Source organism: Nelumbo nucifera, chromosome 2 (genome assembly GCF_055504915.1).
Source record: "Nelumbo nucifera cultivar China Antique chromosome 2, China Antique-T2T, whole genome shotgun sequence".
Classification (NCBI taxonomy): Eukaryota; Viridiplantae; Streptophyta; class Magnoliopsida; order Proteales; family Nelumbonaceae; genus Nelumbo; species Nelumbo nucifera.
In genome coordinates, this window is record NC_142650.1 from 78,065,508 (window position 1) to 78,090,293 (window position 24,786).

Sequence of the window (24,786 nt, forward strand, 5' to 3'; positions counted from 1 at the left end):
AATGCCAACCTCTACTTTCTATCAACAAGCTTCTTTAGATCCAAGCTTCCTTGCTTCACCTCTTCCCCCTTTGATGCCACCTCTTTCTCCTCCTTATCTTCTGTCCTAGAATCCTCCAACCCTCCACTTTTATATGCTTCCTCTTCTAGAAGGATCACCGAAGGGTTCGACTTCCTTTCCAGAACCTTCAAACCCTGGCCATCCTCTCCTTGAAAATCAGATCTTTGCCCTTTGGATTTGATTCTCCTTCTTTTGTAATTTTTTTTTTTTAAGTTTATTAGTTGGCCTAGCCCCAACGATACCATCTTTAAGATGCAGGAAAACCTTATCGACGTGAACAATAAGAGTTTCGTTCAAAGATTTTGCCTTCGAATCCAAAGCAATTGACTTGCAAATCTTTAGCTCCTTCCTCCTACATCCCAGATCAACACCTAGCTTTCCAATTAACACTTAATCAACTAAGAGTTTGCCCCTACTTTCAGAAGCTCCTTGTCCAGAACCAATTTGGTACAACCAAAATCTGAGCCACCACGACTAACAACTATATGTCCCCCACCACTCCTTTCCACCTTATCTCCTTTTACCTTACCCATATTATTTCTCTCCACCCCATCCTTGGATCCACCCACCTTCCCCATCTCCACTCTATGTAAAACATCCACACCAGAATCGACACCTCCATCCCTACCCTTCTTAATTGGCTTAACTGAATCACCAATGAGGTAGGATTCCCTCGACTTCACAGCTATCTCCTTAGATGAAGCCCCACATTCAACCACCTCATGATCACCAATGGGAGGACTAGCGTAGGTCACCACCGACTGACGAGTAACAAAGGAATGAGCAGAGAAAAACTTACCAGAAACCGCAGACTTCAGCCCCTCAGTTGACTGGCAAGAGCTCTCAAATCTGGTGATCACCCAAATCCACTCCAAATCTCTTCTTCTTCGAGAAGCAGGTGCATCTCTTCTTATCCTCGTCCCTGAAGCCTCTACCTTAAACTCAAAAGAATGCATAGGCCCCAGGCTTTTGCTAAAAGATCTTTTCACCTCAGCTGTTCGATTAATAAGACTGCAATCACATAACTTCTCCATATGGGGGTGACCCCCTCATGACCATCTCATCCCATCAAGATCAGACAAGTGAGTGATGCTACCAACACACAAACAGCTCCCAAACTCTTCTGCTTCTCCCCTCATCAGCTTTGTGACCATATGGCCATCATTAAATAAGACAATTTCTCCCTACTTTCATAATTACTTTATTGCCCCCCAACCTTTCAAGTCCATCGTCTTCAACCTCTGGATGACTCTTCAACTTCCCAACATTGACTGCACCAAGAGAGAATGCCTCATCCCTGTGCACCTACGTCTTCTTTCTAATCTCCAATCAGCATTCCAAGAATGCAGAGCATTTTGTTGCCCTCCAGAACATCTGGTCCTCCCCTTCAAGAAACAAACGCAAGTCGTAACCCTGCGTATAACATTTCTTCAGAGAGAGGAATTTCCTGCAGATCTTCGATTTCCACTAAGATTCTTGCAAAGTCGATCTTTTCCCAATTTCCATTTCTACCATCAAAGCTTAGGAATTTTCCACATCTGTTTCTGATCATTTTGAAGGTCGTCAGACCCACACATATGAGGGAATACCCACCACACCATTCCACATTGCCCTTATTCTCCTTCCATTAAGAATCGCCCCTGCACTGGGAACCATCAGCATAATCTTAAATCAAAGTCCCTTGTTTTCTCCATTTCTGAATCCATCACCCACTCTTTAAACTCCCTGTTCTGAAACATAAACAAAAAAGGACCCCCAACCAACCTTCTGATCGCGCAACTCTTTCTTCTCCCGTTTGAGCTTTACCCAAGCTTCAACCTAATCCTTCTTCACTTCACATCCAATGAATCTGCCAACAAGACCAGCATTTAAGATTTTCAGCCTCTCGTTCAGGTCTTCACCTTGACTCGCTTCAATCTGAATCCCTAGACTCACAGTCATTCTCGTCCAGGTCATCGCAGTGATTCTCTCAAGATCACTATACTCATGGCATGCCGAGCAACGGATTGGATGCTAGATGTTTACGTAGGGCTAACTTGGCTGCTCCCTAGAAGGCCATCCTGATGTTCTCCCTACATTCCTAAATTTTATCAGGTATGACTTGTCTTCTGGTAGAAAAATCAGATTTTGGGAGGATGTGTGGATCGGGGATATTCCTTTGGGTGAGAAATTTCCTTCTCTTTATGACATGTCCAGGTTCAAGGGTAAGCCTATTTCAGAGTTCCTAAGTCAACCATCTCACCTTCCAGGGTTGAATTGGAACTTTGGATTTAACAGGAACCTTAGAGAGTCTGAACTTTTTGCAGTGTCCGAGCTGTTAGGATTGTTAAGTTCAGTATTTTTGGGGAAGGTGGGTCAGATTTTAGAATTTGGGGTCCTAATGCCAAAGGGTCCTTTTCTTGTAAATCCTTTCTACACTCGATGGTTTTCACACAATCTTCTTTTCATTTTCCAGTCAAAGAAATTTGGTGCCATCCTATGATCCTATCCCCCCTAAAATCATTTTTTTTTTGTTGGGAAGTTTCTCATGCTTGTATTAACACCTTTGATGTACTTTAAAGGAAAAGACCAAATTGGTGCTTGTCCCCTAATTGGTGTGTCCTGTGTAAATTGAATGGTGAGACTGTTTTCACCTTCTTATATCTTGCCCTTTTGTCAGTTTTATTTGGAATTGGTTTACTTCCCTTTTTGGGTGCAGGTGGTCCTCTCCTGAGGCTTATTCAACCCTAATGGTATCAGTGGTAAGTCAAGGAGGGGAAGGATTCTTTGGAGGTGTATAGAGCAGCAATACTTTGGACCATTTGGGAGGAAAGAAACGATAGGATATTTGAAAGTAAAGAAAAATGCAAGGAAGCTTTAGTTGAAACAATAACATTGAGGGTGGCTCATTGGGTAAAAAGTTTGAAGCTGTTTTCAGCCTTTAAGGTCGAAGATTTCTTCAGGGTTTGGGGACTTATTGCTGCTTCATCATCTATGAGACGATAGTTTGTTGGGACTTGGTTCCCTCCAACAGATGGTTGGAAGAAGCTAAATTTTGATGGGAGTAGTGTGGGTGTTGAAGATTGATCAGTTTTATGGTGTTTTTCTGAGTAGATGTTTTATGTTAGTTGTTAGATAGGAGGTGGGGACAATAGTAGTTATGTGAGTCCAAATTTTATTATGTTTTTGAGTCTTATATATGCCGTTTTATGTTTTGCCCCCCTATAAGGGCATAGTTGTCTTTGTACTGCTCTATTATTTTTAGTATAAATAATAAGTGAAGGGGGCGGCCAGATTATTGCTCTCTTTTCTTTTCAAGATCTCTTCTTCTCTTCTTCTCTTTCTCTCTTCTTCTATTCAAGAAACTACTTTTTCTATTTGTATTTTTGAATTCAGCAGATTTCTACTTGGTATCAGAGCCAAGTTAGGGTTTCTTGAAGCATTCTCATGCAGCTCTAGATCGGCCAACTGCATGAAGTAATAAAGGGCTGATCGATCTGCTATAGATTGCCCAGTTCTTGGATTTGTTGGTGGGATATAGTCATCAGGAAGGTGATCTACTGTTCGGCATCAAAATCAAGAAGAATTGGAGTACGGGGAAGAGTCCCAAAAAAGTTGGCCTCTTTGTTTTTGATCTGATCTTGGGCGCCCAGGTATTGTTAGTTTTCTTTTGATTTTTTGAAGAGGGCGGTTAAGTTTCTGGATTTTTTTGAGCCTCCTGGAGTGATCAATTCACTCTTCTCTCTGTTGGGAGGCGTGGGGAGGAGAGAGGTTTCTCTCTGGATAAGGTTTTCTTCTTCCAGAAGGGTTGGTTTCTGTGTGTGATATTAAATTGTTTTTGGAAGGTCTCCAATCTATTTTTTCTTACTGTTGAACTGTTTGAAGTAAGATGGAGACTTGGAATACCGAGATGAAATCCACCGGTACTGTGGGACTGGGTGTTGGAGGTAGTAGTGATATTTTTGGGTCTGGGATCATTACTACAATAAAACTTGATGGTACAAATTATTTAGAGTGGGCACAATCAACCAAGATGGCTATTGGTGGCCTTGGAAAATTAGGGTACATCACTTGGTAGGAGAAGAAACCTGATATAGACTCTTCCTGATGGGTGCAGAAGAATTACACGGTAATGTCTTGGCTGTGTAATTCTATGTTACCTCATATTGCAAAAAATTTCCTATGGGTTAATACTGCTAAGGAGATTTCGGATGGAGTGACTGAAACCTACTCTCAGAAGCAAAATGAAGCCAGAGCCTATCAGTTAAGGAATCAGGTGATAAGTATGAAACAGAGAGAAAAACCCCTTGCTATGTATTTCTCCATGCTAAAAGCCCTTTGGCAGATTGGTAGAGAGGAATAGGGTTTTTAAGTTCTTGGTTGGGCTGAACCTTGAATTTGACATTTTTAGGCAGCATAGTCTTTCTAAGTAGGGTGTGACACTCTCTCAAGCTTATGCCTTTGTCTTTGGAGAGGAGAGTGGGAGGAATGTAATGCTGAGACAGCTTAGGATTAACCAGTCGGCTATGGTTAGTACAACCAAACCTAAGCCGAATGGAGACAAGGGGAGTAGTGAGACTAGAAGGGAAGATAAGAAGGACTTGGTGTGTGATTATTGTAAGAAGCCCAAGCATACCAGGGACACTTGTTGGAAGCTTCATCCAAATCTTATGCTTGCCTAGATAAGGAACAAGAAGGGAAATGCAAATGTTGCCACTACAGGACTCTTTGGCCCCTCTTTCCTAAACTGATTAGGAATCCATTGCAATAGCAGCAGTGAGGACATAATTGGAGAGGTTTGGGCATCTTATGAGTAAGGAAGATTCAGCTAGCTCTGTCCTTTCAGATGGACAACAGAATGTAGGAGCCAACTACACCACTTCTTTTGCATATATAGGTAGTTCATATGCAACTTCAAATCATGCATCCACTTCAAGTAAGGAGGGATCTTCCTGGGTTATAGACTCAGGAGCATCTGAGCGCATGATTAATGCCCCTACCCTTTTCTGTTCCTATCAGTTGTATTCTGGTAGAGATAGAGTTTCTACAGCAGATGGTTCACATGTTCTCTTTGCTAGAAAGGGGATAGTTAAAGTGACCAATGATATAACTTTATCTTCTGTTTTACATGTCCCTAAACTTCATACCAACCTACTTTCTTTTAGTTATTTGACAAAAGATTTGAATTGTTCCGTGACCTTTCTTCCTGGTAATTGTGTTTTACAGGATCTGGAGTCAAAGAAGATGATTGGGAGTGGTCGTGAGGTGAATGGAGTCTACCTTCTAGATGAGATTTCGAGACATCAAGGCCATCATGTTAGCAACAACAGTAGTAGTGGGTTAGAGTCAGTGAACTAGATTATGCTTTGGCACAATCTCTTGGGAAATATTTCTTTTAGTTCTTTGAAATATCTTTAACCAAAGTTGTTTGAGTCTGTTTAGTTATCTACCTTGGAGTGTGAGAGTTGTCAGTTAGGAAAGCATTGCAGACAGTCTTTTAAACCAAGTAATAAAAGTACTTTTGCTTTTAATATTGTTCACACTGATGTATGGGGGCCATATCATATCCCTTCCATGGGATGATACCATTACTTTCTCTTGTTTGTGGATGATTATACATGATATTCTTGGATATATTTGATGAGATCATGAGATGAGGTTCCTAACTTGGTACGACAGTTCCACTAAATGGTTCTCACACAATTTGGAGTGAAAACTAAGGCTTTTAGATCAGATAATGCTAGAGAGTACTTTGAGAAGGACCTGACTACTAATTTCTTAGAACATGGTGTAATTCATTAGAGCAGTTGTGCATATACACCGCAACAGAATGGAGTAGTTGAGAGGAAAAACAGACACATTGTAGAGGTAGCAAGGAGTCTTATGGTGAGTGCTTCAGTTCCTATGCATTTCTAGGGAGATGCAGTCCTTACAGCCGTGCATTTGATTAACCATGTTCCTTCATGGACTTTGGGGTTTAAGGTGCCATTTAGTATTTTTTTTCCAGATGGGGAGATATTTCACATACCTCTGAGGGTTTTTGGCTGTGTTTCCTTTGTTCACATTCTTGGCCCCCACTACAAGAAATTGGATCCTAAGGCCAAGAGTTGTCTTTTTCTTGGGTATTCTCAGAACCAAAATGGGTATTGCTGTTATGACTCAGTGTCGAGAAGCAGATTTGTCACTATGGGTGTTACCTTTTTTGAATCCACCTTATTCTTCTCGAGTGGTTCTCCTTGCGGGAGAGTCTTGGGGAGGAGAACTTACAATCTGTTCCTCTTCCTGTTTCTTTGGTGCCTCCATCAGTTCCATCATCAGTTCAGCCAGCACCTCCATCAGTTTAGCCAGTTTCATTACCTGAGCCACTACGGGCAGCCTCACAGAAATATCAGCACCGACAGGCGGTGGTTGACTTCACACATCCTCAACCCACACTACTCCCTATCAGTCCTTCTGAAACTCCAAATTCAATAGATATAGTTACAAGTATTCCTCTTGAGCCCGTACCTGTTATGTTTTCTAATGATAATATTCCTGTACCTAACACCATTGTTGCAGCTATTCCCACTGATCTTAATCTTCCCATTGCACTTTGTAAAGGGAAGAGAAAGTGTACAACCCATTGCATTTCACACCATCTTTCCTACAATGCCTTATCACCCTCCTACCGTGTTTTCCTTTCTTTTCTGGATTCTGTGTCTATACCCAGGAATGTTACTGAGGCCCTCTCCAAACCTGAGTGGAAAATAGCCATGCAAGAAGAGATGGAAGCCTTGGTTAAAAACCAAACTTGGGAAATAGTAGATCTTCCCCCAGACAAGGAGATAGTCGGATGTAGATGGGTATTCATACTGAAGTATAGGGCCGATGGCAAGATAGAGAGGTACAAGGCAAGGTTGGTAGCAAAAGGGTATACTCAGACCTATGGTGTTGATTATCTAGAAACCTTTGCACCGGTAGCTTAGACGAGTTCGGTTCGTATTCTTTTATCTCTGGCAGCCACCTATTCATGGCCTTTGTTTCTGCTTGATGTCAAAAATGCTTTCCTTAATGGTGATTTACAGGAGGAGGTATATATGGACATTCCAACAGGCTTTTATGAAAATGTTGGTAAAGGAAAGGTGTGCAAACTCAGAAAATCTCTGTATGGGCTGAAACAGTCACCTAGGGCTTGGTTTGACAGGTTCAGAGGGGCACTTATCCGTTTTGGATACACACAAACCTAGTCTGATCACACCCTCTTTGTAAAGAGGAGAGATGCTCTGGCGTCAATTTTGATTGTGTATGTGGATGATATAGTGGTTACAGGAAATGATCTGGAGGAGATTGATGATCTCAAAAAATCATTGCAACAAGAATTTGAGATCAAAGATCTTGGTGAGTTCAAATACTTGTTGGGGATTGAAGTTGCAAAATCCAAGCATGGGATCTTCATCTCACAGAGAAAGTATGTACTTGTGCTTTTGCGGGAGACTGGGAAGCTAGGACCAAACCAACAAACACTTCTATTGATCTAAATCACAGAATTAATGGTGTTGATGGTGAGTTGGTAAAAGATGTGGGGAGATATCAAAGAATCGTGGCCAACTACTATATTTGTGCATGACACGAGTAGACATTTCTTATGCTATTAGTGCTGTGAGTCAGTACATGCATGCACCTCGGGTTCAACACTAGGAAGCTATTGAGAGAATACTTGCATATCTGAAAAAGTACCCTGGTAGAGGCATTCTTTTCTCAAATCATGACAATCTGAAACTAAAATCTTATATAGATGCAGACTGGGCAGATGCTTAGATGACAGGAGGTCTACATCAAGAGTGTGTACCTTTGTAGGTGGAAACTTGATCTCCTAGAAGAGTAAGAAGCAAGCGGTTGTGGCAAGGTCAAGTCTTGAGGCTGAGTATAGATCCATGGCTCATGGTGTCTCAGAACTTATTTGGGTTAGATCTCTTTTGAGTGAGATCGGGGTGAAAGCAGAGAAACCTATGATGCTGTATTGTGACAATCAGTCTGCAATCAATATTGCCCATAGTCCAATTCAGCATGACAGGACAAAACACATTGAAGTTGATAGACACTTTATGAGAGAAAGGGTAACAACCGGAGAAGTCTGTTTGCTTTATGTCTCTTTAGAGTTGCAGCTGGCTGATGTTCTCACTAAAGGGGTGGCAAAGAACAAGCTTGAACATGATCTACGCAAGTTGGGAATGTGTGATATTTACTCCCAACTTGAGGGGGAGTGTTGAAGATTAATCAGTTTTATGGTGTTTTTCTGAGTAGATGTTTTATGTTAGTTGTTAAATAGGAGGTGGGGACCACAGTAGTTATGTGAGTCCAAATTTTATAATGTTTTTGAGTCTTATATATGCAGTTTTATGTTTTGCCACCCTATAAGGGCATAGTTGTCTTTATACTTTTCTATTATTTTTAGTATAAATAATAAGTGAAGGGGGCGGCCAGATTATTGCTCTCTTTTCTTTTCAAGATCTCTTCTTCTCTTCTTCTCTTCTTCTCTTCTTCTCTTCTTCTCCTTCTCTCTTCCTTCTCTCTTCAAGAAACTTCCTTTTCTATTCATATTTTTGAATTCAGCAGATTTCTACTATGGGTAACCCTTCAGGTATTGGGGGGGCCATTAGAGACGAAAATGGTTCCATCATTTCCTTGTACTCTGGTCCGGTGGAGGTAGGTGATGTGACAAGGGCAGAGTTTGTAGCTGCAGTATATGGGGTTGAGAAGGCTAAAGAGTTGGGGATCAATAGATTGATCATCGAGGGAGATTCAAAAACTGTGATAAAATGGTTGTAGAAAGGGGAAGGGGTGACTTGGCAGTTGAAGAATGATTTCAGAAGATTTAAATGGATGTCAAGGAACATGTATTCAGGTGGGATGGGTAAGGAGATCTGCCAACAGTTTGGCAGATAGCTTAGCAAAGCAAGGGGTTCAAAGAACATATATGTTTTGGGCACATTTGTAATTCTGTACTGGGTCAGCTTACTATGCTGATTTCTTTTGTAACTTATTGTTGTATCCTAAAGTATTTAATCAATAAAAGTTTCAAAGTTATTGATCAAAAAAAAAAAAAAAAGGTTTGACCTCAACCTAACCTAACCTGGCCCAAGTTAACTCGCTGTTGAGTCACGTCCCCATTGCATTATCAATGGAATTCTTGCCAAATTAATCTCAACTTGCTAAAAATTTTAATTAGTTTGTTTATAACTTCTTTTGTCAAGAAACCTACTAATTTATTACTAGTAGACTGATATTGTAAGTAGATTTCCTATGCTTCAACCTTTTCCTTGCTGTAATGTTTATATACTTCAATGTGCTTGGTACAGTTTTTGATAGCATTGTGGGCAATGTTAATGGCAGCCTTGTTAAAACGATACAACCTCAGGGGCTGATACACACATGCTCCGAAATCAGCCAAGACTCGTTTCAACCTTTATTGTGCAGTAGTTGGATGGCAATCTCTTACATCTGTTGAGCCTTTCCAATTTGTGTTTGTGTAGGCTTCAACACGTAGGTGACCCCTGTTGGTGAATAAAAGACCTTTTATTGGAGTAGACTTCAGGTATCCCAAAATCCTTTCTACTGCTTCAAGATGTGAGCTATGAGGAGCATGTGTATATTGATTATTGACCCAGAACCTCAACAGCATACAAGGCATCAGGCCTTGTCAATGATAAGTAGATCAACTGTCCTACCAATCTCTGAAACTTTTCAGCATTAACTAATAACTCACCGTCATTCACATTTATTTTGTGGTTTAAATCGATGGGAGTTTTATCTGGTCTATCCCTAAGCTCTCTTGTTTCTTTCAACAAGTCCAAAGTATACTTATATTCTGAAATGAATATTCCCTTGTTCAGTCTAGCCACTTTAATACCTAAGAAGTATTTTAAATTTCTTTGGGCTATAATTTCAATTTCAGTGGAAAAATATTGTTTGAGATTCTTAATCTCCACATGAAAATTCCTATTGAGCACAATATATACATAAACAATTAATGCTGTTGTAGCCTGTGCATTAGTCTTCACAAATAATCTGTGATCAACTTAGCTTTGCTTGTACGCTGGTCAAACCTAGCCAGAGGCAATTTCTTAAGCCCATATGTTGCCTTCTTCAACAAGCATGCTAGTAGCATACAAATTTCTTCTCAAAGATCACCATGTAAGAATGCATTTTTAATACCCAATTGGTAGAAAGGCCAAGAATATATTACAGCTCTCAAAAGAAGAACTTGAATTTAATTCATTTTCACTACTGGTGCAAAAGTTTCTAATTAGTTGATTCCATACATTAGGGTGTATCCTTTTGCAACAATCTCTCCTTGCATCTTTCTATTGAGTCATTAGCTTTATACTTGAATGGTAAAAACCCATTTTCACTGTACAGCCTTCAGGTACATCTTTTTTCTAGAGCACGTATCTCATCTTCCATAGCCTTCCTCCACTCAAGTTTTGACATTTCTTCTGCAAGATTGCGAGTAATAGAATCAGAATAAATGACATAGAAAACTACAAAAAGAAGTGCTGAAAGAATATGATATAAAATTAGAAATACAGTGTTGAGTGCAACTATGAGACCTTTCCTAATAGCAATTTGAACATTAAAATCATTAGGTATGGGGATAGAAGCAAGATGTGTGGTGTCACTAATCTTCTGTCTTCTTGCTCCACCTTCTATTTTAAACTTGAAGTTGCTTGCTGGTAGAGATGTCAGTAGTAGGAGAGGAAGAGGATGGAAGAGGAATAGGAGGTGGAACTATAGTGGTAAAACTGATGACCAACGTGAAGAGCTTTGTATCTTGATTTCAACAAATACAACCAAAGTAAATTTGGAGAAATCATCTATGGTGGTAATAAAGTATCAGATATCCCCAAATGCATCATGGGTAAAGTACATGCACATCAGTGAACAATGGGAAAAAGTTCTTTTATTACTTGCAAGATGTCACAATTGATACTGAAAAATTTTTCATTTATGAAAAGTTAAAAATCTTCCCTCTACTTGCAAATATTTAATAAATTTTGGGATTTTCCATTTCTTTTCCTATGTTTAGGATCAAAGCGAAGGTTTTGATGTCAATGTACTGTTGTATCTTCATATCATTTAATAGAATTTATCTTTTTGTTGCTAAAAATGCCAAGTAATCCAAATGGGACTTTCAATGAAATCTTGATGTAGGTCAGGAAGAAGGTGTTTATGCCTGGGTTGCTGCAAACTATGCTCTTGGAACCTTGGGAGGTGATCCTAAGGAAACCACAGGAATAATTCAACTTGCTGAAGGTTCTATTCAGGTTCTGTTTGCTATCTGTCATCATAAATTGTCATTTTGTTCTGTAATTTACATTCTAGGAATCATTGTATGTTTTCATGACTGGAGAGATTGCCAAGTTTTGAAGTCTTGTGGCTCATAGTTTGCGGCTTTCTATAATCACAACTTACTATTCTAAGTCAATGAATCTGTTACATGAGACTGATCTTCTAGATAAACCCATGGAAACACTTTTTAGGAATGAATCAGGCCAAGTGATGCTTCAGGTCCGATTGGCATTGGTGACTCATTGAAAGCAGAAATACTGACATTAATGGAGAGTTCTCTGAAGGAGGTCCACTTGAGATGCTTTTTTGAAGATTGAAGATAAAAACTTTATGTCCGAGGAGTTCAGAGTCAATGGGAAACTCACAGTGAGGATTAGGGAGAAGGGAATGGCATAGGTTTTTCTGGAGAGATGTACTTGAGTGGTTTAAAAATTTCTTAGAAGTAGCTTTTCAAACTAGTAGAGATTCAAACTAGAAGAGCATGAAAGAAGTGGAAGGGAGATGATTTGCTGCAGAGAGAAAGAACAACACAAAATGAAGTTTCATCTCTGTTGTCGAGTCTTTTGAGAATGGAAGGAAACAGCTGGTGTGTTTCTCTGCAGGAAAAAGAAACGGGGAGGGATTGACACCTAGACTCAATGCCTCCAACAAGGTTGCCAACCTTCAAGCCTTCACCTATCGGATGACAGGCTTCTTTGGCTGGTGGATGGTTTGGGGGCTTTTGATACGACATAGGAGGAACAAAGTCCAAACAATCTTCCACCTACTAACCCCTCTCCTAATAGGACATGGGATCCTAAATCTAATGCAAGATGATGTGTACAGATAGTGTGTGAGTGGACATTCAAAGGAAGAAACAAAATATCATTTAACTATCAAGCCAATAACAAGAATAACATCCAACAACATGAAACAAAATAATAACTAGAAGCAGAGGGATTATTCACAATAAAAGCAACTAAGAGAAATGGTTCCCCATGTGGACCCCACCTATGGTCCAAGATCCTCCCCAGTGGAGTCGCCAATCTGGATCGTCAGAAAATGGCTTACTTGGACTGATTTGGAGTCACTATCCATCAAGGAGAATGAATAGGGAGTGATGGGCCTCCTTTTTTTTTTTTTTGAAATCCCATTTTGGTCTTTATAGTGATTTTGTATAGGAAGGTACTGGCTTAGCAGGTTTGGGTAAGAATTGGATGAGAGAGGGAAGGGGTCAGGCACCCCTCTCCCATTTCCCATAGGTGGGGTCTGCATGGGGGATTCTCAAAATAAGCATAAACACAAAGCCTGTAATTCTCAATCAATGTAAAATGAGAAAGCTCAAAGACCTAAGCAAGGGAGAAAATGGTTATTCTTTCATAGCCCCTTGTTTGCCCAAAACATTTGCTGTCTCACAGCCCCTTATTTAGCCAAAGAGTCTACCATTCCATTTGCTGTGTTCTTCTCACCCACTTAAAGGCAACATTTAGCTCCCTTGTTAGGCTTACAATCTCTCTGAATTTATACCGGAAGACCCAAGGGATCTGGGAACTGTTTCTGGTGCATGAGACAACTACTTGAGAATCCCCATCCACCTTTATATTGTGGAAGCCCAATTGTTTTGCAAGCCTTATCCCCTGCAGTAAACTGACCAGTTTTGCTGTCAAAGCATCATCATGGTCCAAGGGTCCTGGATACAAGGCCACCACTCTACCTTCTGTATCACTGAAAAAACACCCCCTATTATAGCCAATCCCCCTGTTGCCAATAAAGCTTCTATCAAAGAGTTTTATGAAGTTGGGGGCCAGGGGCTTCCACTCCATCACTACCCTCGCCTTGTCTTGAGCCAATAGTACCACCTCTTTCCACATGAATTTTTAAGTCATCCAATGTTTTCACCCGGTGTGTAGCTTTTAGTTTAACTAAATCAAAGATTCAAAGATTTCTGCCTGAGTCCTATTCTTATCATTGAAAATTAACTCATTTCTTTCTTCCCCAATAGTTGAAACCATAGCTGCTCTCGTTGCTTTCCAAAGTAATCTTCCTCTTTTTGTTTGCTGTCTCAAGAAGTTAGGATCAAAAAGGCCCACCGCATCTTGAGGAGTCCATTTGCACCCAAAAAGAAAACAAAATTGCTCCCAAATACAAAACATAAAGGAATAGGAAATAAAAATATGGGAAATTCTTTCACCACTACTCAAGTAGAGAGAACACATGTGAGAGGATAGGCATTTATTTGGCCTTCTTTCTTGCCGCACATCACAGGTGTTGATCTTCCCAAGAAAGATATCCCAACAGAGGGCCTGAATTTTAGGAGGGAAAGGCTTGCTCTAAATTTCTTTTTACCTCGAAGTTCACCCCCAAGGCAGTAAGTTGTGTTAAGAAATTGAAAAAGGAAGCACAAGTGGAAGATCCAACTGGAGATATTAACCACACCTTGTTGTCCTCCAAATTTTGATCCAAATAAATTGACTCAAGTCTAGCCAACTAAAACATAAGAGATTCACATTCAGAATTCCTAAGCCCAACTTTTCTACTTCTTTTATCATTCATTTCCTATTTTATTTTACTTAGTATTATTTTAATATGTTTATTAAGGCCACCTTGGTTAATCTAGAAGAAGCCTACGGTCACACCTACAAAGGAACATTTCATGGTTCAAAACTAAATGAGGACTTTAGCAAATGAAAGTAGGAAAACAAAGAAGAACACTTATTACCCTATAAGATGTGTGATCAGTCTATGGTTTCAGATTTTTTTTTTCATCCCATCACTTCCTAAAGCCATACAACAAAACACAAGAAGATTTCAACAGTCTGTCCAAACTAAAATGGCAAGGCCACATACCAGATTTAATTCAATCGCTAGACATTAAAATAATAAAAAAGAAAATGACTAACAATCAGATAAATTGGAGATCAATTTGCATTCGAGGTCTAAAGATATATATATGAAACACAAATGGAGCTAGGGTAAAAGGAAACAACAAATTTATGGAATTTTGGATTTTATAATTTAGGATGCTTGGACAATCTATCATGGGCGATGCACTCACCTGTTAATCCATTAGCAAACAATCTGAATTAGCTGAGTTAGATATAAACTGAAACAATCATTTCTACGTACGGGAAATTAGAGCAAGGAGAACATGGTGCAAATCCCCGAGAGAATTTATTCAAGGAGAATGAGACCCAAAAAGTGAAACTAATGATCAGCCAAACTAAGGAAGTTAAACCATAAACCTGTCATGACTAAATCACAATCTGAAAAGATATTTAAAGGGTAAAGTTAAAATATGAATGACAGGGCACTTCCTAGTTAATTACACTAATCTATAGTTAAATACCCAAAAACACCATCAATTCAGTATAGATATAACAGTATGGGATCATTGTTTGACTTGATATTAAGCAAAACAAAGATTGGGAAGAAAAGGATAGCAAACAGAATAACAAAATTAAAACACGCCTTATTGAGTTTCAGAATGGCATTAATTAAATAAATGAAGTGCTGGAACTTACTGGGGAATGGAGGCAACCTCTGTAATGGGAGATATCAACCGAATATAAATCCTCGATCAAATAAGTTCAAAGGAACTGAAATTATTCAGCGGATTTGAAAGTAATCCCACCATATCAAGCTAGTACTATGGTTGCTAAGTTAGGAAGCAAGAGAGATTTGTCTTCTCAAATGTAGCCTTCTTGGATATAAGGCGATGCTGCTATTCAAACGATAAGATGCTTATGAGGATCTAAGACAAAACCCGGTTAATCAAATTCTATGGGATAAGATGCCAGTTATGTTGAAGAGGTCGACAATGGTAGATTGAGAAGATTCCATGAAATTCTGATGTAGTTCCAATGGGAGGAAAGGGAAAATAAGATTTGAATTAGTTGATGGTCAGCGATGGTAACAATACCCTGTTTTTTCTTTTGAAAAATGAGCAAAGGAAGAGAAAAAAGGGAATGAAAAACTAAGAAGAAAGGATAGAGAGGAACCGAAAGAAAGATAAGCATAGAAAGGAAGAGGAGGGTGGCGATACTTTGGTTCGGTTGTAGCAGTGGGGATGTAGGGAAGGAAGGAGAAGAAGGAGAAAGAGAAAAAGATAGAGGGAGAGAAGCAATGGGGTAGGTTGCCTTTGTGGTCGAGTTTGTTGGTGGGAGAGAAAGCGATGAAGAGTAGCCTTTTGAAAATTTAATTTGAATGAAAACTTTAGGTGAATTTTATATTAGGGAAGAAGGGTAGTTTCATGATTTTGTAAGGTTTTAGGGGCATTTTAGCTATTCTTGGGGTAGGTGAGGACAAAAATGGTTACAATTGGGTGGGCTAGATTTTGGGATCAGTTATGGACGATGAAGATGGGTCCTGAGGGTGTAGGAAGGTCTTTAGGTTCTGCGCCAATAGAATAGGAATCTTTTTAGTTAAGGTGGCAAATGAAGGTATTTTTGGGTGAAAATTGTCAAGGTGGGGTTTTTGAGTGTTTTAGACCCAATGGAAGGGCTTGGTTGGTTCAACTATGTTTGGATCAATGGGATTTGAAGGATGAATGAATGGGCCAATGAGAAGGCTCAAAATGGAATCTTTGTCTAATGGAGGCACCGATGAGGGAATTTTGGGATGAAACTTGACTGGGTAGGGTTTCCAAGGGTCTTGGACGAATTGACATGGTCTGATTAGTTTAAATGTGTTTGGATTAGGGTAATGTGAGGCAAAAGTGTTCTAACCAATGGAATAGGCTGAAATGGAATCTAGTTTTGGAGGGGTACATAGAGGAATTTTGGGCTGGAATTTGACTGGGTAGGGTTTTCGAGGGTCTTGGACAATTGGCAGGGTTTGATTGGTCTATAAGAGTTGGTTTCAAGGTGATTTGGAGTATGGGTATTATGATTAATAAGGATGCTTGAAATGGAATCTAGGTTTGATGGAAAGCCAGATGGTGAAGATCAAAGGTGAAAATGCATGATAGGTGTTTGATGGGATCTAACGGAAAAGATAGATTTTCAAATGGATGGGTAGAAATTTTGCATGATGGCTGCATAGCGGAAAAGATAGATTTTCAAAATCTGAAAGCATCAAAGGTTGCATCTTGGATTGTTAATGGGTCAAATGGAGAAGTTTTGCCGCGAAAATTTGCATGATGGCTGAGTATGGGCTTTTGGTTAGTGGTAGAGTTTGATGTGATTGGTGAGATGTGGTTGAGCAGTTTTAAACCTTGAAGGTTTCGTTTAATCAGAAACGCTAAAATGGAATCTATAGTGGATAGAGGGTGAGGTTATGGAGTTTGGGGCTGAAATTTGATTTGAATTGGTATTTTCAGGTTTTGAATCAAAAAGTGATTTGATGGTTACAATGTGGGTGGGGTTTGAGCAAGGCCATTGGATCAAGTTGGACAGGTTTAACGGTGGATCTTGGGTATTTCTTGCTAATATTTGGTTCCCTAGGTTTTTTAGGTATTTTGAAAAGATCAGAATGGTCTGATCAGGCATTTGGGGTATGTATTGTGGGTTTAGGAAGGGACCGAACAAAAATCGGGTGCTGACACCAAATAATTAGCTACTCTTTTAGATGCTTTAAGATGCTTCTGCATCAGTTTTTGAGATAGAGCTTTATTTGATTTCCCTTTCATTAAAATAAAGAGCAGGTTTTCTCACTTCCATGAGGATTATACATCTCTATCAAATAACAACTGATGACAAAGAAATAGGTGCTTTTGGTCTATCTTTTCTGTTTCTAAGTTTTTTTTTTTTTTTTTGATTGATCTGTTTCCAAGTTTATTTGGTTCATAGTCTTCAATTCTTAATTTGAGGATAAGTGTACTTGCTATTTTAAGTTTGTTGGGTCATGCTATGCATTTAGGATGATGCCTTGCCATCCTTTCTACTCTGGAAGCTCCTGTACTCTTGCTACTTATTTGCTAGATCATGGGATTATTCACTAGAGTTTTTGTATTTACACCCCTCAACAAAATGGGGTGGCTGAAATAAAGATTCACCATATTCTTGGTGTGATAAGGAGTATCATATTTATTTCACATATTTCTATTCGGTTTTATGGGGATGCTATTCTTACTGCAATATGTCCTAATGATGACCTGTTTCCTATTCCTTTAAAGAGTCTTTGCATGTACATGTTATATTCATATTTTAGGTCCTCATAGATTAAAATTTAACCCAAAAGACATTTGTTTATTTCTTTTCATGCTTCTACACAAAAGGGGTAGTTTGTATATGCCCATGGTCTTCAGAAAATATGCAGTTCTCTGCTTGGGCTTAGAACCTTTCCAATCCTTATTTATCATTTAGTCCTAAAATCATCACTTTCTATCCCATTACTGCCCTCTTAATCTATTCTTTGAGTGATAACCATCCGTTAATTTGGTATTAGAGTAGTTGTTCCTATATCAAGGTTGTATTAGAGCACAAGAGGAGTGGTTGCAAGAAGGTGGGCAGAGGAATCTTTGAAAGCACTAGAGGCAGTGGTCATGGCGGGAGAAAGTATTAAAGCATTGTTCAATTGTGTTTGAGGTGGTAGAGAGTTGATTGTATGGCTTTGATCTTTTCTTTGCATTTGTTTCAGGGGTTGGTTTGTTTTGTATCTGAGATGGTGTTTTGGTGGTCCTAATGTCTAGATTTAAAATGGCCTTCTCTAGGCATTGCAGGCTTCATTTGTTGAAGTGTCTAGGTACAGAGATGGCTGTCAGGTTGGGTGTTGTTCGATTTATATTCCGTAAAGAGTTCTAAGTATACAATTTACACGATGGTTCCTCTATGCATCTTGTAAGTTGTATACTTTCTCCTTGTTTTAATAAAATTATTATTTACTATGAACAGTAAATAAATAATTTGGTTTCTGAGAAATCTAGAATGCTGTTAACCATTGGGAGATGATATATGTTGAATAGATTTATGCTTGCAAGGTGCCAACCAGCTGGTTGGTATGGTCTCCTGCTGGTCATAGCAGAGACTTGGGATTGAATCCTGCCTGCACCTGGGTTGGGGGATGGGCCACCCCCCATTGTGTAGCCCTTCAAAAGATATCAAAAAAAAAAGAAAAAAACAGATTTATGCTTGATTTTTCACCTTATGTACTTCTGTATGCAGGTAACATTTTCTCCAAGAGGATCTCTGCCAATTCAATTTTCACGGGTGATTGAACTTGTTGGGGTTACTTACAATCTTTATTCTGAAAGCACTTTTCACTTTGGTCAGGTAGTTCCCTTAATTCATACTGTTTCATCTCACATGTTTGACTCTTAGTTTGTCAAGTAACTCAGAGTTGCCTCCAAATTGATGTGATGAGAGAAAAGCAAAGTTTGAGGAAAGAGGTGTAATAAATTACCATGTGAAAAGACAGAATTATTAATCTTCCAAATCATTGTTTTGTTTTGTTTAATTTCTGGCCATCATGGGTATTTTTTGTAATTTTCCTGTCCAAATATTTTGTAGCTTTTTTGGTTCTTAGTAGGGTTCAGTTTAGTTTAGGTTTAGCATTTCTTTGTTATATGGCATAGCTAGTTGAACAAAAGGTCAAAGGGATTACTTACCTATGACGTAATCCTGCAGGATATGACAAGTAGGTGTTGTGTCACATTCATGATATAAAAGATGTGAAGAGAGTTATTGCTTATTATCTATAAGTCTAGGTACTATGTAAGTACAGTGTTTTTGGTGATCTTTTAGTTGTTTCAAAAATATATAAACCCTAAGAGATTTTGGTGAAGTTCCAGCCAAGCACATCCAACTGGTATATCCCATTTGCCTTATAACCACTCTCAACTGTCCTTTTAGGGTCTAGATCCTAAAATGCACAACAATCAGGGAAGGTTGTCACTAAGAAATTCAAATTCTTAGTTAGGCTAGTAATGAAAAATAAATTTGTACCAAGTTTGGGAACATGAAGAACTGATAGAAGAGTCTAACTATTGGATACTAATATTTCCCTTCCTTGAGATTGGAGCAAGAGAATCATTAGCTGCACACACCTAAAGCTATAGACACCTTTTTATTACTACAACACACGTGATTAGAGTGGAATTAGGGATGCAAGTCAGGTCATGTTAGGTTAAGTTGAGGTCAACCCAAAGCCAATCTGAGTTGTTGAAGCCCAATCCTATCCCTAACCCAACCTGACATTTTTTGGGTTTGGTTAGGGATTGGGTTGGGCTTGGTTTGGCTTCAGGTTGATCTGATTTCTTTATTTCATTTTACTGAAATGTTCTTATTTCATAGACTCAAGATTATCAGATTAAAGTTCACTGATTTCATCATTATAATATGTATAAGTACACAGTTATGGTGATTCAGGTGTAATGTACTTATATACACTAGAAAATTTTTGCCTTCAAACTTATAATTGTTGATATACATGTCTTCATGAACACATAATTCATTGCATGCATGCAGGCATGTATATTTATGTAACATTTATAAATTAAAACACGAAGGCGTGTTAGGTTCGGGTTGGCCAAGGCCTCAAGCCTAACCCAACACGAAGTTTATATTCTTCAACCCTAATTGTAATCCAAGCTTCAACTACCTGGCCTGACCCAAGTTGCACCCTTAGGTGAAACTTGAGTATGTTAACTCATTCTGAATTCAATGATATGAATAGGGGAACTTCAGGTTATTTTTGGTTCTGGATATTAGGGCATATTCCATTGTGAAAAGAGAGTTTTTATTCATTGTAATGCTGTGTTATTTTCACACTTCGTTATGTTAAGATATTGTACCCAATTGCTTGTAACCTTTTCTATTTTAATGATTTGTTTTTTCACTATAAAAATCGGTTTGCCTGTGTTGTTTATGTTCTTAATCTTATATTTCTCTGTATGGATCCAACTATTGATCCTTGTGAATCTTCTAAGGATGTGATTCTAACCTTAATTTGCATGTAGGATGAAGCTTGGGCATCAGTACTTGGATTGCACAGTTCTCAAGATTTGGGATCATGTAAGTGTTGAAATTGATGTTTGGGGTTAGTCATTTTACCTATCGTTATTTTTTGGAAGGTATTATAGTTGCTCAAGTTTACAATTAGTAAGTAGTAACCACTTCTAGAAAAAAATATTTTTCTTTCTTCATTTCACACAAGTTTCACTTGATTCTTTGTTCTTCACCTACTTATCTGACTTTCTTTACAAGAACTTTGCAAAGCTTTTTTTTAGGTAGCTTGTGAAATTTTGTGACTGTTGTAGATGAAGAACACATTGGCTATCTTTTCTTGTTCTTCACATACACTTATATTCAACAACTCCAACTACAAATTAAAAAGAATCATTTTCAAAATTAGTATTTTATGAACCAATGGAATAAATAATTTATCAAATCCACATATATATCAAAAAATGATTTAATTTCAAGAAATTTATACAAATAAAGATATTAATAATAGAATAATTATTCTAATACTTAAAATTTATAAATTTGCACATGATATGTATCTTAAAATTTTAATAAATTATTAATTAATATTTTAATTTGCATTAAATAACAATGTATTTATTATTTATAAAAATAAAAATATTGTTTACAAAATATTTGAGAATATAATATAAATTGAATTAATCAAATCCACTAATCTACATTTATATAAAAATAATTTTGTATTTTAGAAAATTTATAAAAATAAAAATATTAATAATGGAATAATTATTTTGGTAATTAAAATTTATGAATTTTCATATGATATGTATCTTCAAATTTTAATATATTTGATATATTTTAAGCTAAGATTATATATTTTTTATAAATTGTTAATTAATATTTTACTTTACATTTTATATAACATATTTATTTTTTTAAAAATGAAAATATTGTTTACTGAACATTTGAGAATTAATTTTTTAGTTGATTTTTTTGGTAATGTTAAACTTTAAAAATGGTAAAATAGAAAAGATTGATGTAATAATTCAAATAATAGTTGCATATGTTTTATGCCTTCGACTTTAATAGAAAATAAAATAATAATGGATTTTCGCATGTATTAATTTCTAATAATCTATATAATGTGTCTTGGATTCTTGATTGATGCATTATCAATAAAATATATTTCTTCATATATACCATTAAAATATACAATTCCTATGTATTTATACATTATTTATTGTTACTTTGGCATTAACTTAATATTATTAATATATTTATGGAATTTCTATGCATTTCCCTAGCGTATCCAAGCGTTTCCATATTTTTTGTCCGTATCCATGTGTTTCCCAAGTGTATCCGTATCCTTATCCATATTTGTATCCAAGTTCCTGATACGATACTCGATACCAATACTTTGATCCTTGGGCCCATCTCATCTCTTTATCCCTTCTTCAAATGTCCCTTCCTCTTCCTTGGCATCCAAATCCGCATTTTGGTTTATAATCTCTTGTTTCCTCTCTTCAATCCTTCCAAATTGTTGGATGTTCCATTCCTTTATCTTGGCCTTTAATTCCTTTAATTTCCAATGGAACTTTGTTCCTTCCCAATTTACCCTGTCTTTCTCATATCCATTTGTGCCATATATATTTGTCAACATCCATCACTCTGTCTACACTTCATGGAAACTGTAAAGTTTCCAATAAGTTCTTCTGCTCTTTCCATCAACTCCTCATTCCACAAGGCCACCATTCCTCCTGAAGCTCCCCAAGATGGACACATTGCCCAATTATAGCCCACCTTGCCTTCTATACACTTTAAGCCCACCTTTAGTCAAATCTTGCTAATTTAGATTCCTGGACAAGCACTGCATCTTGATCTTCTTTCCTAAATACTTTATTATAGCCCTATTTCTTACATTCCCCAGCCCTCTCACATTCCATCTTAAGATCATCATTTAACTCACAATCAGTCCCCTTTTACTCTGCCCGGTACTTGTTCTTTCTTCTCCCCTTTCTCTCACTAAATTCTTTATCCCCTTTTACATCAAGTTTTAGTCTTCCGGACTAACTTCCTTTTTCCTCACCTTTCCTTCATCCTTTCTTCTTCTTAGAAAGACTTTTAATTCATTTCGGTCTTTCTGGCTACATCCCAGTTTTCCTACAAAATCATCCATAAAATCTTCTCAGTTTCATTAATATTCTTACCTTCTCCCTACCTCCCTCATCTCCATTCCCTCTACCCCTCATACTGGAAGTTGAATCTCCTCCGTCCATCTTGCTGTTATTATAATCCTCCTCCAATTCCTTCCTTTTTAATTCCTCCAAAAGATTTTCTATTAATTCCCAAATTTTCCTTTCCCTTTCCTCATCACTCTCTTTTCCCAACTCCCTACCCACTTTTGTTCCTCCAGGCTTCTAGGCTTTGTGGCTTAACATCTACCTCGGAATTTGGAAAACAGGCTACAGACACAGTACAAGGATTAGTAGTAGTACCAAAATCAGAATCAGAATTCACACCCATACCTAGGATGGGTAAGGAAGACAGCATGGGAACAACACTACAAATAATAATATATATTTATGTTCAACTAAAATTAAAATAGAATAATCTTTAAATTAGTATTTTATAAGCGTTAATGAAATGAATAATCTATCGAATCCACTAATTAACTTTTATATCTAAATATGTTTATTAATTTCAAGAAATTTATAGAAATAAAAGCACTAATAACAGTAGGCATTGTAGAGTTCATTGGACAATGTTCAACAACAAAGAGTGGGCTGGTTCTATGTTTGATGGGTTTAGTTCAGTCAAAGCAAAGACTACCCCTGTTTGTTCTATTGCAAAAAGCATACATTGTCTCCAACATTTAAAGTTGGTTCCGTTGAAAGGTTCAATCTTGGATAAATCTGGAACCATGGACAATATCCGGTTTTCCATTATAGCGGCAGTGGAGATAGGTTCCATATGTGAATGTGGTTTTAAGACCATTATAAATATAAATAAAGGGAGAGAATGGAACTTATTGTTTTGGCGCAAAACTGAACCGTTACAAGCTGTGAAATATCTAGTCTGAGTTGCAAAACACTATGAAACACTCCTAGTCACTATCCTTTAAAACCACATTCATTTATAGAAGTAGAGTTGTCTGTATTGTGTGTGTGTGTGCACACGCCATTTGGTTGTCCAACTCTCTATTTATAGAGAATTTATAGACACATGAGTGGACACAAAAGTGCCCCAATAGAGAGAGAGGTATCTCTCCTGAACACTGGCAAGCACCTATTTGAAGATACATAAAGAAGAAGACAACAATTTAAACCAAAGAACCGCTTAAATAGATTAAAAAACAGTTAGACAGGTTAAATAGTCGTAACTTAAACATTTAAATCAAAATTCATTTAAAAAGGATACGGTGTGGCTTGTGTACACCCACACCTATGCCCTGATCTGGCTCAGCCTGGTTCGATGCATGCACATTGTGAGAAGCACCTGCAATCCCCCACAAACATGTGAGAACAATGTATAGTGTATTCACCTTCAATGGTTCTCTACCCAAAGCAATAACAAGTTAACTTATAAGCTGATGAACACCACCACTTTTCCCAAGCAATGTTCAAAATTTCGATACGATACACCCCATATCGGGCTTATCGTATTGTATCGGTGGCTTAATGATACGCCCCTACAGGGGTCAGATTGGGGTCTGACCTGGTTCAGGGAGTAGACCAGCCTTAGACCTGGTTCAGGGCGAGCTTCGATACAGGCCGATACACATCAATATTTTAAACCTTGTTCGCAAGCAATGCGGGGCAAGGTGCTTAAACATGCTTCAAGAGGCTAGGATAAGAGGTAAAAATGAAAAACAAATAAGACAAGCATTCTTCATAAAGAGAGGGAAAGAATCATTTATTTTCAATCTTCCCTTGAAAACCAAATAAATACAACATTCTACTTGTGTTTTGCTTAAGACTAGGTGGCACAACAGCTAACCCTATTCCATTCTCCTTAGCATAGTTGTCAAGGCGCCCTTTGAGGCTTGCCTCGCCTAATCGCCAAGCAGTTTTGTACCATGTATTGTAAAATACTTTTTTATTCTTTATTTTTTGACATTATAATTATAAAATAGGCACTGTTAAACTAAAATATTCATTTTGTGTGTTTATATACTAATTTGTTTTTATTATTTTCTTATTTGTTAGGATTTAACCAATACAAACAATGCTAAATGCTGTATTGAACCTCAAAGACTTTAAAATCTGAACCAATAAGGAAGAACTTAAAATTTTGTCTAATCAACACATTTTCTACTACTATTTCTTTTTCTTCTTTTCCTATAACAAAAATAAGGGTTCAGCCCCCATATTTTTTGAATTTTCTTTTCCTTCTTTTTTTTCTTCTCATGAATATGTTGATTTTCCATACTTTAACATGAACTCTATACTTTTCTTATGAAAATTATGAATAATTATTAAGGAAATATGGCTATGGTACCTAGGGAACTTTCCTAGGATCTATGCTTTCTATATAAAAAATCCATCGCCTAGGTGATTAGCTGACAAGGCGCCTTGCCTTG

The 24,786-nt window shown here is 37.7% G+C and overlaps 1 protein-coding gene across 1 annotated transcript in view; it reads left to right on the forward strand.

The window, feature by feature from the left end:
- Positions 1–24,786, forward strand: part of LOC104589665 (putative apyrase 6) — an 87,652-nt gene that overhangs the window by 16,218 nt on the left and 46,648 nt on the right. The window contains exons 2-4 of the mRNA XM_010248059.3: positions 11,230–11,342; positions 18,447–18,554; positions 20,240–20,294. Of these exons, the coding sequence (XP_010246361.1) occupies positions 11,230–11,342; positions 18,447–18,554; positions 20,240–20,294 (276 nt within the window). The remainder of the gene's footprint in view (positions 1–11,229; positions 11,343–18,446; positions 18,555–20,239; positions 20,295–24,786) is intronic.